Source organism: Denticeps clupeoides, chromosome 1, assembly GCF_900700375.1.
Source record: "Denticeps clupeoides chromosome 1, fDenClu1.1, whole genome shotgun sequence".
Lineage (NCBI taxonomy): Eukaryota > Metazoa > Chordata > Actinopteri > Clupeiformes > Denticipitidae > Denticeps > Denticeps clupeoides.
In genome coordinates this window covers 6700212-6713644 of record NC_041707.1, presented here as the reverse complement: position 1 = coordinate 6713644, position 13433 = coordinate 6700212, and the positions used below count along the sequence as shown (strand labels likewise).

The following is a 13433-nucleotide window of genomic DNA, read 5'->3' as shown; positions in this document are numbered from 1 at the left end:
AGCCAAGGTCCTTCATAAACACACTCACTTGATTTGCTGCGGAAGGCCGTAAGTGTGCTAATTAGATCACAATGACAAGACCAACAAAAACAAGCCTCGGCCACTTAACATTAACAGACCTTTCTTCAAAGTACACTTGAAGCCGCATTCAGCTAAAGCATTAACAGGCAGCCGTGGCATCAGAGGGAGTGCCGAGCGCGACCCGACCAGCCACCAATTCAATTAAAACACGAGGCTCTTCAGAGGGGTGTTTGTCCTTTTAATGAATGGGTTATTAGGGCCCATTCTGTTTGAACAGGCCGTCGCTACCTGCTCAGAATGCCGCTCGGATCTTAGTGCCGCCATTGCCACCGTTTTTTTTTTTTTTTTTATGAAATGTGCATCTGTGTGTCTGCTGAAAGACACGCTCCAGCGCAGCCCATTATGCTTATGCAGAATTCACTGTGTTCTTAATGATAAACTAACAGATTGTAAACATGCTGCTGGCATTTCTTCTCCCCCTCCCCTCTGTCTCCTTTTTTTTCGGGGTATTTTTTAAACAATGTCCTTCATGTTAGAGTGGTTACAGGCGGCAGAAGGACATCATTAGAGCCATGGTTAAACTGTAATTTACACCATTAGGAAGGCAGCAGCAATTTTTATTGCCTAGTAAATTTCAGCTCTGAAATATTTGGACCATATGGCTCAATTTGTGTAATAACCTTAATTTCTTGCACCCTTCAGGTCCTCCTGCCTCTCTGCCACTCCGACTGAGCCCGGCTTCTGTGGGAAAGGCAAACTGTCTATACCGCGTGAGTTGAGATTAATAAGGTGTCACATCCTGTTTCAGTGAAGGCATTGGAACAGCAGCCAGATGGTATCGCTGCAAATGACTGTCAGGGGTCCTGATCTAATCAATAGGATGTATTAATACATCTCCCTTCGCAGCTTTCTCACGAGGCCGCTGCGCAACATCTGGAAAGATCAGGAGGGGGAGAGAGGGAGAGAGCGGCGGAGGGAGCAGAGGAGAGGTGCGCGATGGGGAGACGCAGTGGACTGGCACGCTGGAGCGCCGGACCCCGTGCTCAGTGGAAGTGGGCCTGACCTAATCTCTCATGTAGGCTTGATAAGTGTTTGGTAATGAGGGGCGTCTGTGCACATGGTGATGGGCCCAGGTTTCCGCGGGCTGGACCGCCTGCGCTCCGTACCCTCATTCAGTCCCATCGCCGCTATGCCCCCATTAATCACACGGCTCTGGCACGACGCTCCGCACACGCCTCAGCCAGGGATCAATAGCTTCCCCAAAATACAAAGAGAGAGAGAGAGAGAGAGAGAGAGAGAGAGAAGTGAACGAGGTGTGGCACACACCTCACCACAGCTACGCCGCTGAACATTACTGACGAGCGTTACTGAACACCACACCATCTGCTGCATGGGTGCTCTCAAGCATCTCAAACACCACTTACAGCTACAGAGTGTGTGTGTGAGTGTGTGTGCCACACCAGTGAGAAAACCTCCCATCAGGCGAGGAACACATCCCGGTTGGAGCATTATGTAGGCGCATAGAAAAAAAATGGTATAATATATTGGATCCTGCCCATTAAAAAGTGTGATGTCTATGAACCGTCTTTTTACTATACAACACAAACCTAAATAGATACTTCAAAGACAGTCAACAGTGAAAAACCTTAATTAAACTAATTAATAATAAAAAAAGCTAAATATAAACACAAATAAATGGACTTGACACATTTCAATGAGCCTTACAAAAATATGACCACAGAGACTTCTTAACCAAGAAAAATTATTGCATATTTAATTTTCTCTAGATGGAGAAATAAGTGTGATGTCATGTCATTACATCTTGTAGACACTGTGCTGCAGTGGGAGGAATACTCAGCTGCCAATGGAATATAATTTACATACGGCCAAATACAGCAATTAAGGGACACACTTTTTAAAAGTCACTCCCAGAACTTCTGATAATACAGCACCCCGCCAAACTAATGACATGATCAGAACATATTTATATGACGTTGAACACATTTGCCCTCCAAGTTCACGTAGAATGTGAATAGATTATATTGGATTAGCCCTAATCGTATTTTTATTCACTCCCATTTAAAGCACCAGCTCACGCATGTTTAAATCCTGTCTAGCTGCGAAACCCTTTAAAATAAGAGGACTTTCTCAAAGTGTGACAATTAAGGACTTCTCAGGGATGTTGGAGAATTATATGCCCAAACGTATTAAGTGTCTTGCAAGCTTTGAATTGAGAAACCGTACCGTAGTGGGGTATACTGAACTAAAAAAGACCAAACTTAACTTGTGCTTACTGACCAAAATGGCAAAATGACTTTTTAAAACCCTTGTTTTAAATGAAAATAACAATACCACAGAAATTATCATTCCATGCCATTTCCAGAAATCATAACAGCAAAAGAAGAATGTCTCATTAGATGAAACACGGGTGATTAATTCAAGGACAACACATTTTCTCCAAACTTCAATAAATCGTAAAAATCAGCAGATAAAACTGAAAGAGGCAGAGAAGAAAGTGGCAAAAAGGCACTTTTAATTTTGGATGTGCTGAAAAATTAGCCCACCATCCCTTTGCAAATATGACAACGCAAGAAATAATAAATCAACGGCAGCCATTACCAGGTCAGGGTCATAACTCACGAGGGCTGAGGATATGCAGAAAATTAATTATGCCTTGATTAAAAGCAAACCACCTGACGTCACGCATTCACCACCAACCAGCCTGGTGGAGGTCAAGAAACCGAAAGGACTGCCAAGAGAATACAGCGGCAAACTGTAAATTATGCTGAGAGCAAAAGAGAGAGAGGAGGGCGAGGGAGGTGCTAATAAAGGACTGTCCACCATGACGTTCATTAATTGCTTCCAAAATAATGAATTTGTCTATCAGGCCTCCATCTATCAGGAGTTTCGCTGGGGGGACCAGCACGCCTCTGTGGGACCTGGAGTCCTTCCCCTTCGGAGCAGTTATTGTGTGTAGAGACGGGGGAGGGATGCAGCGCTGGCCGGCTGCATTGGAAACTGCTTAGCCTGTAGAGTTTAATTACTCCAGAATGATACCTCGGCGGGAGGGAGCCTGTATTCAGAGTTTAGGTTTGTCATGCGTCGGAGGACGTGAGCGGTGGCTACCAGTAATCTAACCATGTGACTGGAGGTGTCTGATTCGCATTTCAAGGATGGGTTGTTCAGGAACTTCCCTTTTACCAAAATATTAGATCATTTATATGATCATTAATCATTTATATTGACAAATTAGGTGTCCTTGCTAATATGACATTACTTATTAATTTAAAAAAATTCTGTTTACTCTCTGCTAATGCAGAATGTGTAATGTAAATTCTAAAAACATTGTCAAGTCCCACGCACTAAGATTAATTTGTTCTGGACTTAACACCATCACACTAAGTGATCTTTTCTATTCTAACCCAGTAACTGTACTGAGAAGTTCAGGTTTAAGGAAAACGGTGTCCTTTGACGCACCGCTGGAAATATTTAGTTCTGCACAGAGATCAGCTGTGTGCAAAGGGTAGCCACATGACACAGACGCTGGATCCAAGTTGGGGACATGTATGCGCACACACACACACACACACACACACGCACAGACGCACAAAGAATACACACCTGCAACCAAATGTCATGCACTTCAATGTGTGTCACAGAGCAGCGTTTCGTGACCAACTTGGAGAAATGTCCAGATGAAGTCACCTGACAAATGACTGTGACCACAGTTAAATATAAATCAGGCAGGTTAAAGGGCGTAATTTACATTGGGTATAAATTATGACTGACAAACTCAAAGGTCAGAGCAAAAATTCCAGAACAATTTCCCAGGTCCTCTGTGACGTTCAGGTTTCTACACGAACACTGGGAAAAAACTTGAATTATTCAACACACAAACAAGTCACATGCTGGAGGGAATTGGAGAGAGTTTTTTTAGTAGGTGGGCTGGAGTTATATTTGTGGTAGTTCCGGGCTGATTAGAGAGGTGTGTGTAAATTTAAGTCTCAACACACTGACTCACGACTAGAAAATCTGTTGTTGTGGTTGTGGTCCTGATGGGTGTTCACACACTGTTCACACAATGAAAAGTCATAAAATGTATACACACCATTCAGTGCTTTATAAGAAGAATTTACTGTACCATACTTTACAACATTGTGTCATTGCTTTGTTGATGTGAATAATACAGATCTGCAGAATTATTTCATTTGTTTTAAGATGCACTTCTACTTTAGAAAGTATCAGATATACAATCTTAATTTATTATAAATGTCTAGACATTGTTCTTAAAGAAAAACAAAGATGATAATGGCTGACTTTTTAAAAAGAAGGCTTTATGGCTGACTTTTAAAAAGAAGGCTGATTTCAAATCTTCCATTTAAACCTTGGATGTACGCACAATTTCATTGCATTCCATAACTTCATGAGACCCCAGAAGTATAATGAGACCAGACTCAACACTGATGTTACATTTTCTGCCTTCTCGGGGCCTTCATTTAAACCTGCCAAAAAACTATAGCTTTGGAGGGAATGTGAGGAGGAGCATCCCCTCCACACCACTTTTCTTGGGCTCTAGGAATAACCCTCCAGGTCCAGTTAAATATTAACAATATCATTTGGTTTTATAACAGCGAATATTACATCCAAGTGCACCTCGTTCACAAAAGAGGGCCCTGGTCCTATCTGGGTAATTGCTCTGAAGTCAAAATGATTGCTCCATCAATGTTAATGGTCTCTGAACTTCTATAAACCGGTCACTTGTCAATGATCAACCTTCACCCCTACGGCTAATGTTACTCCCATTCTATTTATTTGGTTATGACCAAGCACTCCGAGTAGTCACCTGTCCTAGACCAGACCCTGGACCAATCAGGGTCTACAAGCCCTTGGTCCACTTTCATGAGCACATATGAAAACGTGCAGCACTATGCTTAAACAGCATAGTTTACTAATTTTCCTTTTAACTGCTTATTTTAGTCCTCCATATGATGTGTTATGATGGTTTGTGGAGTAATATTGTTTTTTTAATCAGGGGCAATGGTGGCCTAGTGATTAAGGAAGCAGCCTTGTAATCAGAAGGTTGCTGGTTCGAATCCTGATCTGCCAAGGTGCCACTGAGGTGCCACTGAGGAAGCACCGTCCCCACACACTGCTCCCCGGGCGCCTGTCATGGCTGCCCACTGCTCACTAAGGGTGATGAGTTAAATGCAGAGGACACATTTCACTGTGTGCACCGTGAATTGTCACAATGACAATCACAATTCATCATGAGGTTCCTGCCATTATGACCTTGACTGCATGAAAATATATGGCAGTCTCCAGTTCTTAGATAGGTCTTTCCCATCTAAGAGCTAAAATAAAATGCTTTAGCCTGTTCATGCTTCTTTTCAGCACCCCCGACAGACACAAATCTGCCTCTGGGTGTCTCCCATTGCATGTATGTACAGCCCATCAGCAGTATTACGGCCATGGAGGGGCTCCCTCTTCCCCCATGGCCTTTCACTAGCGGCCAGCTCACATCTGAAGACGTTTGACAGGGCATGCTGGAGCTCTTTATTCTATTTGTGCCTTGGTGAAGAGCGCAGCTCCTGGGTGGGGTCCTGCAGGCCTGAGCCGCAGGCATCTGCTCGGCTGCCTGCAGGCCTCTCCACGGCAAACAGATGGTACCATCTCAACAGGCTGTGCCCAAACAAACAAGCCCCCCCTCAAAAAAAAAGCAAGGACCCAAACCTCCTGAGTGGTGACCGGCTACATGCCTGCACATCTCTCTATTCCACAACATGTCCCTCTACCCAGCAGCCCCATCCACCCGTGAACACAAAGAGCTCTGAGTCAAGAAAAGACAGTTGTAGAAGTTCTAAAAGCTAATATTATTTAAATGGGTTTGAATACGTTTATGTAATGTGCGATTTTCCTACCGGCACTGTAACAGCAATGATGGGGGAGACATTGAGTGTTGGGTCACTCTGACGTTTCTGGTACACCACCCGGTACTGGGATATAACTCCATTAGGTGAGGCAGGCCTGGTCCAATTCAGCAGGAGAGCGTAGGCGCTGGTGGGCCAGGCTGAAGGTGGAGTCATGCCTTGCGGCTCGGCCTCCAAAGTGAGGGTGGAGGCCCAGGGACTGGTGACAGAGCCTTGGGCATTGCTAGCTTTGACCCGGAACTCGTACTCAGTGAAGGGCTGCAAGACATCAGAGGCGTCGATGAACTCCAGAGGTCCCTGAGACCAAATGAAGACCAGAAGTTCCTGTCGACTTCTGACTGGCCGCCTGTATGAGAACAACAGAGGACACACTCAGCAAGTGGAAACAGATGGAATGAATAGAAAGTTCCAGTTTCACGTGATACACAGGCACTACAGTGATGAACATAGAACAAAGAGCCCATATTTGTTGATATTATGGACATGTAACTGTGATAAACTACAAAACTTAAAAAATTAAGGCAACATTTTAGTCTTCACAACTACATGAGGGTGAAGTTGAGAGAACTTAAATTGTTTACGTTTTCCCAACATTTTTTTGTTTTACAGCGTATAGGCTCCTCAGACTTCGTCTGTGAATTTGAGAATTTAAACAGCTTTGAAATTAGCAGTTCCGGACCTATCCTAACAACAATTGGGAACAAGCCATGCCTCAATAAATTCTGGAACCTTGGTTAATGTTACCTCAGAAATCAAATGTATTGGCGTTTCTTTCTTCCTTCTACAATTACACAAATCTTGAATTCAACAATAGGCCTTCAGCTCATTTAACTATTAACAGAGACAGACATTTTGAGAAAGGGTGCCCAGACTTGCATGTGTGTGTGTGTGTGTGTGTTATGGGATGCAGTAGGCCCAGGTAGGCCACGGCTGTCATGTGGCTCAGAAATAACCTTTCCTGCCCAGCTGCGGATAACAAGAGAAGATGATATAGAAGAGCAGCTAATTGAAAAGATATCAGCGGTATAATCCTTCAGCAGCATCACGTAGCCCAGAGGGAGGGTCCCGACTCCTGTTGAATGAGATAGCGAAAGAGAGGCGAAAGAAAGATTTGCGGCCCCCATCCGCCCTCATGAGCAAAGCCACTGCCACCATTTCATTTAGAGAGTTTTACCACCACCAATCCATAAAGTCACCAACCCAAAGTCAGTAAAGAGGACTTTACCCACACATATTTGTATTCTTCTATATGTACGATCAATAATATTTATGTAACAAATGTGTAATAAACACATTTTTATATAATAAATGTGCCTAAACCTAATTCTTTGTAGATTTAACTCAATTCTTGTTTAATATTTAATGTTTAAACTAAAATTTTATTTCTTTTTAAGGTAATTTGTCCCTCACTAAGACATATTTGTACAACACTGTAATAACCAAAAGCAATATAAAACCATTATTTACTCACAGAAATCCGCACACAGACATTATGTCTGTACTCAGACATAAATATGGGAGGTAAGTAGAGGCAGTGGGAGGTGTGAACGTTGAGTGAGGTGCACGGGGGATGGGCTGCACTGTTTTGCTCCATTGCATTTCTCTCCATAACCCCCTTTTTGACCTGACAGCTCAACACACTCTCCTCCCCTCTCCTCTTCAGATCAGCCAATTCTACTCTGTATAAATAAGCATCTGTTTCTCATTCTTGAATTGTTCTTTTTGAGCATATTCCACACACCTAACAAACAAAAACCAAACAAAAAAAAAGAAGGCCTGGCCTACATTCAGGACAGAGAACCTGCATCAAGAACAATGCCTCTGTGTGAGTGTGTGGTTGTGTGTGATGAGCAGACGGTGGAGGTGAGTGTGGGGGCCGTTCGCTCGGCTCGGTGCTGGGCAAGCTTCGTTAATTCCCCCACATTAGCGCCAGGCCTCCATGCTGCTGGAGAAAATGACATTCTGCTCAGCTAATGTGGCCCCTGCCGGCCCCCGGCTCCTTTGGCGAGGGTGCGGGAGTGTGCAGCGCTGCCTAATCCTGCCCACTGCATTAGAATAAAGATAAACAGCGTCCGGCAGGGGAGCGGCCCCACTCACACTGAGACACTAAACTACTGCACACAGCTGGGAATGGAGGCCCGCCACGAGAGCGGGCGTCTGGAATAACCCCCTCCCTACAGTTAAAATAAGACCACTTTCAGCGCCGAGCGCCGGCCTGCATGCGAAGAGCACTCCACATTTCTGTCTCCTGGAACATGCATAGTACTTTAGCTATAAACAACTGTTTGTAACAGCCAATTACCATCTCCCCCAGCGTGTATACCTTATGAAGCGTTGTTAATGTTTGAATTACACAACAAACAATACATTGCAGTGTGCTAGTAGCCTAGTTGGTTAGATACTCGCTTTTGAACCAAAAGACCAGAAAGTCACAAGTTCAAACCCCATTTACTGCCATTGTGTCCCTGAGCAAGGCACTTAACCCTGAGTGTCTCCAGGGGGACTGTCCCTGTAACTACTGATTGTAAGTCACTCGGGATAGGGATGTCTGCTAATGTACTTTACTTTACTTTACTTTACTTTATTTGGCAGACGCTTTTATCCAAAGCGACTTACAATGGGAAGACACCAGCAATTCTCGTTCGATTTCTATAGAATATCAAGTATACAAACTAAGAGCCCTGATAAGGCTTAGACTTGTCATTGAAGAACATGCTCGGAGAGTGTTGGGTGCTAGACTAAGAAAAATTATAATGTATTTATACATTTTGTATTTATTTGTTAAATGTGTATGCATGTGTATGTGTTAAATTTGTCTGTAATATTTTTGGAATAAGAGGGTTTTCACCTTCTTCTTAAAAGTGGTGATAGTCTCGGCTAGTCGTGTGGAGGAGGGTAGGTTGTTCCACCAGCCAGGGACAACAACGGAGAACAGACATGATTGGAATCGGAGACCCCGTGAAGAAGGAATTTTTAGTCTCCTTTCGTTTGCCGATCTGAGAGAGCGTGTAGGAGTGTATCTAGGTAGTAGTGTGGTGTTAATGTAAATGTCATAACTTGCTTTATAACTTGGAATAATTCATATGTATGTTTATTTCACTGCGGTGTATAACAGAATGTTTTTTTACATTCATACTGCAGATTCTACCCACATGTATAAACATAAGTTTTTGTCACCATAAACTTTCTCAACATGTTCTGTACATAAAATTCCATAATGAGTTACTTGCTAGTTAATTTCATATAAATAGCAAATATCATTATAAAATATATTTAAAACTTTTGGATCATCAATAATTATATTGTTAAATATAGTTATAAGTATATATACAACAATTACTGAACCACTCCCAAAGGTCACTTCAATCGATCAACCATCCAGGTACCACTGAGATACCCCTGTCCCTGTCCTCCGAGTGCCTTGAGATTGCCTGCTGCTCCTTTCACAGGACGGGTTAAATGCACTGGCCTCATTTTGTTGTGTGCTCCGTATGCTGTGAGGTGGTGTTTCACAATGACAAATAATTCTACTGAATGAAGTCCTACCGAATCCTGGTTTTACACGGTCAGACTTGCTGAGCAAATAACATGTGTGCACATGATCCCAACCAAGGGACCATGTTCACAAGAATTAATCTGTATTTATTCACCTGAATAAGAACCTAAAGAAGGTGAAATGTCTGGCATGATCTGGCATCACCTAGACATTAAATTACCACAAGCTTTTGATATGCTTAAGGGAACCCAGGAAAATAAAAACCCACAGAACGTGTACAGAATGGCAACAAATCCCTTGAGGGGCTTTCACTTATGCAAAAGGCACAGTGCCCACACTCTGGCAACTACGCAACATGATGAGTTTCTCACAATAAAACAGATTAAAATTAATACAGCGGACATATTCCGCCATACAGCAACTAGATGTAAAGATTCACTGAGGCTTTAGAGCTTACTGGGCTAATGCAGGCCCCTCAGTGCTGGAGGTTTATGTGGTGTACTTGGTCGTATCCTATCAAGCCATGTGGGACTCAAATTAAATCGAGCCAGGCGTCCTCTAAATGCAACGGGCTCTCTGGATATGCTAATGATATTTTTCCAGGAGTTTAGAGGGCTTAGGCTGCACTGACCTTGCATTTGTATGACATTGGTCAACATGCGCCTCTGCCCTTGATTCGACATAAACCTTTGCTGATGAATCTTCTGGCATGCCCACATGCACGCTTGATGAAGAACAATGTGTTTACAGGGTTTACCATGTGCTATTATATACATTTTTTTAATTGTCTACATTTTATGTACGCTTTTGTGTTTGATCATTTTACTTTGCTTGCACAGAATGAATTTGCTTATGTGCACTGCACTTTAAGATATTAAATATTTTTGTTTTAAAAAAATATTTATGATTTATTATGTTTTATATATATGATTTATTAATTTACACCTTCTTTATTTTTTGTTTTGCTGTTTTTTTAATGAATGTCTAATGTTGCTGGAGGACATAGAGAATGAAAAATGTATTGTCCTCTGTGACATTGTGTATATGACAATGGTTGGATGACATGGTGTTACTGCTGTCTTGGTCATGATTCTGTTGCCAAAGAGATACTGAAACCTGTATGGGATTATGCAGATGAAATTAACAATGAATTAAATAAAACTGAAATAATGCATGTTTTAAATGGAATGGCACATCAGGTAAATTCACAATGTCACACGGTCCTTTTCCCTGCAATGGAAGATGAACAGAATTGTTGACTGCTTTAGTAGCGCTGATTTGTGTTTGTGAGTCAGCCAGGCCCCTGGTGCCCCAGTCCCTATTTGCCATGAATAAAGCTCATTGCAGGCACTCTGGCAGCACACCATTATGATGGCGGTGTGATTGTGTCATGTTGGTATGAGCTTTACTGCCTCTGAGCTGCGGAAAGCGTTATGGCATTCTGTTTCATATTACTCTTTATATCGGGTATCGAGTGTGTTCAGAATAATCTAAGGCAACGGGCCTGTGTCAGCTCCCATTTAACCCAGGCTGCCTGAGCTCTTTTAACACAGCCAGTTTCCTCCTGCTCTCTGTTTCTAGCCTGGATCTGGATGCTGGCTGCCATTAATGATTTTGCCATAAACACCCCTTGACAGAACCGCCGTGATTTTTTTGCTGGTATCAAAACTCGTATCTTGGTGTATATATGAGATGAGTGATTGGGTGCTCCTTAACGTCAAGGTCAGTGCACTGATGGTACCTGGGCAAATGAGACAGGTTGGACTGGTTTACTATGATACTGCTACACAGTTATGTAATCTGCATGCTAATAAACTGTTTAAAGGTGCTCTATTTGTTACTTCAGGCTTTGCAATCAAGAGTATAGACTCTTTGCAATAATGGGTATAAGTAGCTAGCTGCTGAAAAGTGGCACCACACGAGGGAAATGTTGGTGCTGCCAGCTCCGCATAAGGCTCTGTTTGTGCTCCGTTGATGGTAGGAATATAGCAATGATGATGGAGTTTATCCTCACCAAAATATGACCTCATGTTCCCAGTTCTAAGAGAACACTAATGTGAAGAAGGCCAACAAGATGAGCACAGGGAGGCTTGTGCTCATAAGAAGTTTTTACTGTTTAATGTCAGGAACAGAATGCTGGTAGGATTATTTGATGTACAGCAACAGCCTGATTCAGCAGAGCCTGTTCCTTTACATCCCCCACTTTCACTCCGCCTCTGCCCTGCAGTCTTGATCCATCATCACGGCCCACCATGTCCCTCACTGTCTGTCCATAAGAGCAGACAATTGGAACTTGAATGCTTTTTGACCTCAGGCCATGGAGCCAGACGCCATTTACTCAGCGGACGTTAATGGCAGCAGCAGAAGCATGAGCACACAGATTATTCTGAATGCATGTGGTCAGCATGGCACTGAGGCGGCAGATGCTTGCACTGCGTTTGATGGAGACAGATTCTGACAAAATGAGTTAGATGGTGTGTGTGTGTTAGGTGTGTGGAATATGCTGTCATTCACCTGTGTGTGAAGGATGCTAAGCATGCAAAGTGTGATGTGTCACACCTGTGTGAAGTGCACTTACTCATATGGATTTTTGGGGGTGAAAAAAGCAGCTAGTCCAAAGCCAACAAGCTGTATTTACTAAACGTACAGATGTACAAATCCAGTGGGTGCAGGGATTTTACCTGTGTATAAAGTATGCGGTGATGAAGCCATTGGGTTTGTGCGGTTGGGTCCAGCGCACTTCAATCACTGTAGGCCCAACTGCTTTCACTATGGGCGCTTCCATTTCCTCTGGAGCAGCCTCAGAAGTCTGAACATTCACCCCTTTACCAACACCACAGCCGTCTGGAACAACAAAAAATCCAAAATATAATGATTTCCACAATGCAATTCAAGAGCTGTGTCTTATAGGTGTACGGAATATTTTAAGACTTTTTAAATACCCAATGATGACAAAGTTGAGCAAATGTATTATTCATTTAATGTGACTGAGGAGCTCCAATAGCATATCAATAAATAAATGAATTTTGAGTGAAAGAACAGACATTTGTTTGCTATTCTTTAAACTAAATAAGGAATACTGTTAAATCAATAATAATAATAATAATAATAATAATAAATAATGATATTTGAGTTTTAAGTGCAGTGCCCACCCGGCTGGCAGGCCTGGACACGGATGAGGTAATGTGTGAATGGATGCAGGCCTGGCAGATGGAGGTATTGGTCTCTCCCTGCAACTCTGATGAGGGATTCCTTGCTGCCCGGGTTCAGCAGCACGTTGTATTCCAGGGGAAGACTTGCATTGAATACCCCTGCATCCAATGGGAGGGGGAGGGAGTGAGAGAGACAGATCAAAGGAAGTAAGGAGATGAGAGGGACGTGATTCTCTGAAGCACTAATAGGTGCTAATATCAAGGGCTACTTGAGATGGATAATGGCGTGGAATAAAGGAAAAGAACTGCCGCTTGAGCCAGTACCATCACTAAAGGATCCAACCGACAAAAACATGAGTTCAGTGGGTCTAAGGAATAGATAATGCTGACAGCATCACTTAATAAATGTGTTTACTATTCCTGCAATTTTGCCATAAGGCATCATAATAAAGGATTCTGAGCAAAACCACAAATATTGCAGGGAAACTAATTCTCAGCCCGGATGAAGCCCAACCACACAGGCCCGAACCTGAGGCGGGCAGCTCTAACTGTACATGGCACTGTTTTTATTTACTGGCCCACGCTCACACACAGCCGCCTGACAGGCTGCCATAACACATTTCCACCGGGCCGGGGGAGGCACCTGCATCCCCACTTTGTTAATATTCCCATCACTGGCATGCTTCATAATTTACGGCAACTGGAGTCTGATAGGCTATTCAACATTTATGAGGGCGAGATGTATTCAGAATGGGCTGATTATCTTTACAAATGAAAAAGTTAAATTATTCAACTTCCCTCATTGCTGTCTCCCAGAGCAGATGTAGTCTTTTGCCG

The 13433-nt window shown here is 43.0% G+C and overlaps 1 protein-coding gene across 1 annotated transcript in view; it reads right to left on the bottom strand.

Moving 5' to 3' along the window:
- The window catches only part of ush2a (Usher syndrome 2A (autosomal recessive, mild)), a 192400-nt gene that overhangs the window by 17246 nt on the left and 161721 nt on the right, over positions 1–13433 (bottom strand). The window contains exons 59-61 of the mRNA XM_028987910.1: positions 12597–12755; positions 12126–12288; positions 5940–6294 (exon numbers count right to left, since the gene is read on the bottom strand). Of these exons, the coding sequence (XP_028843743.1) occupies positions 5940–6294; positions 12126–12288; positions 12597–12755 (677 nt within the window). The remainder of the gene's footprint in view (positions 1–5939; positions 6295–12125; positions 12289–12596; positions 12756–13433) is intronic.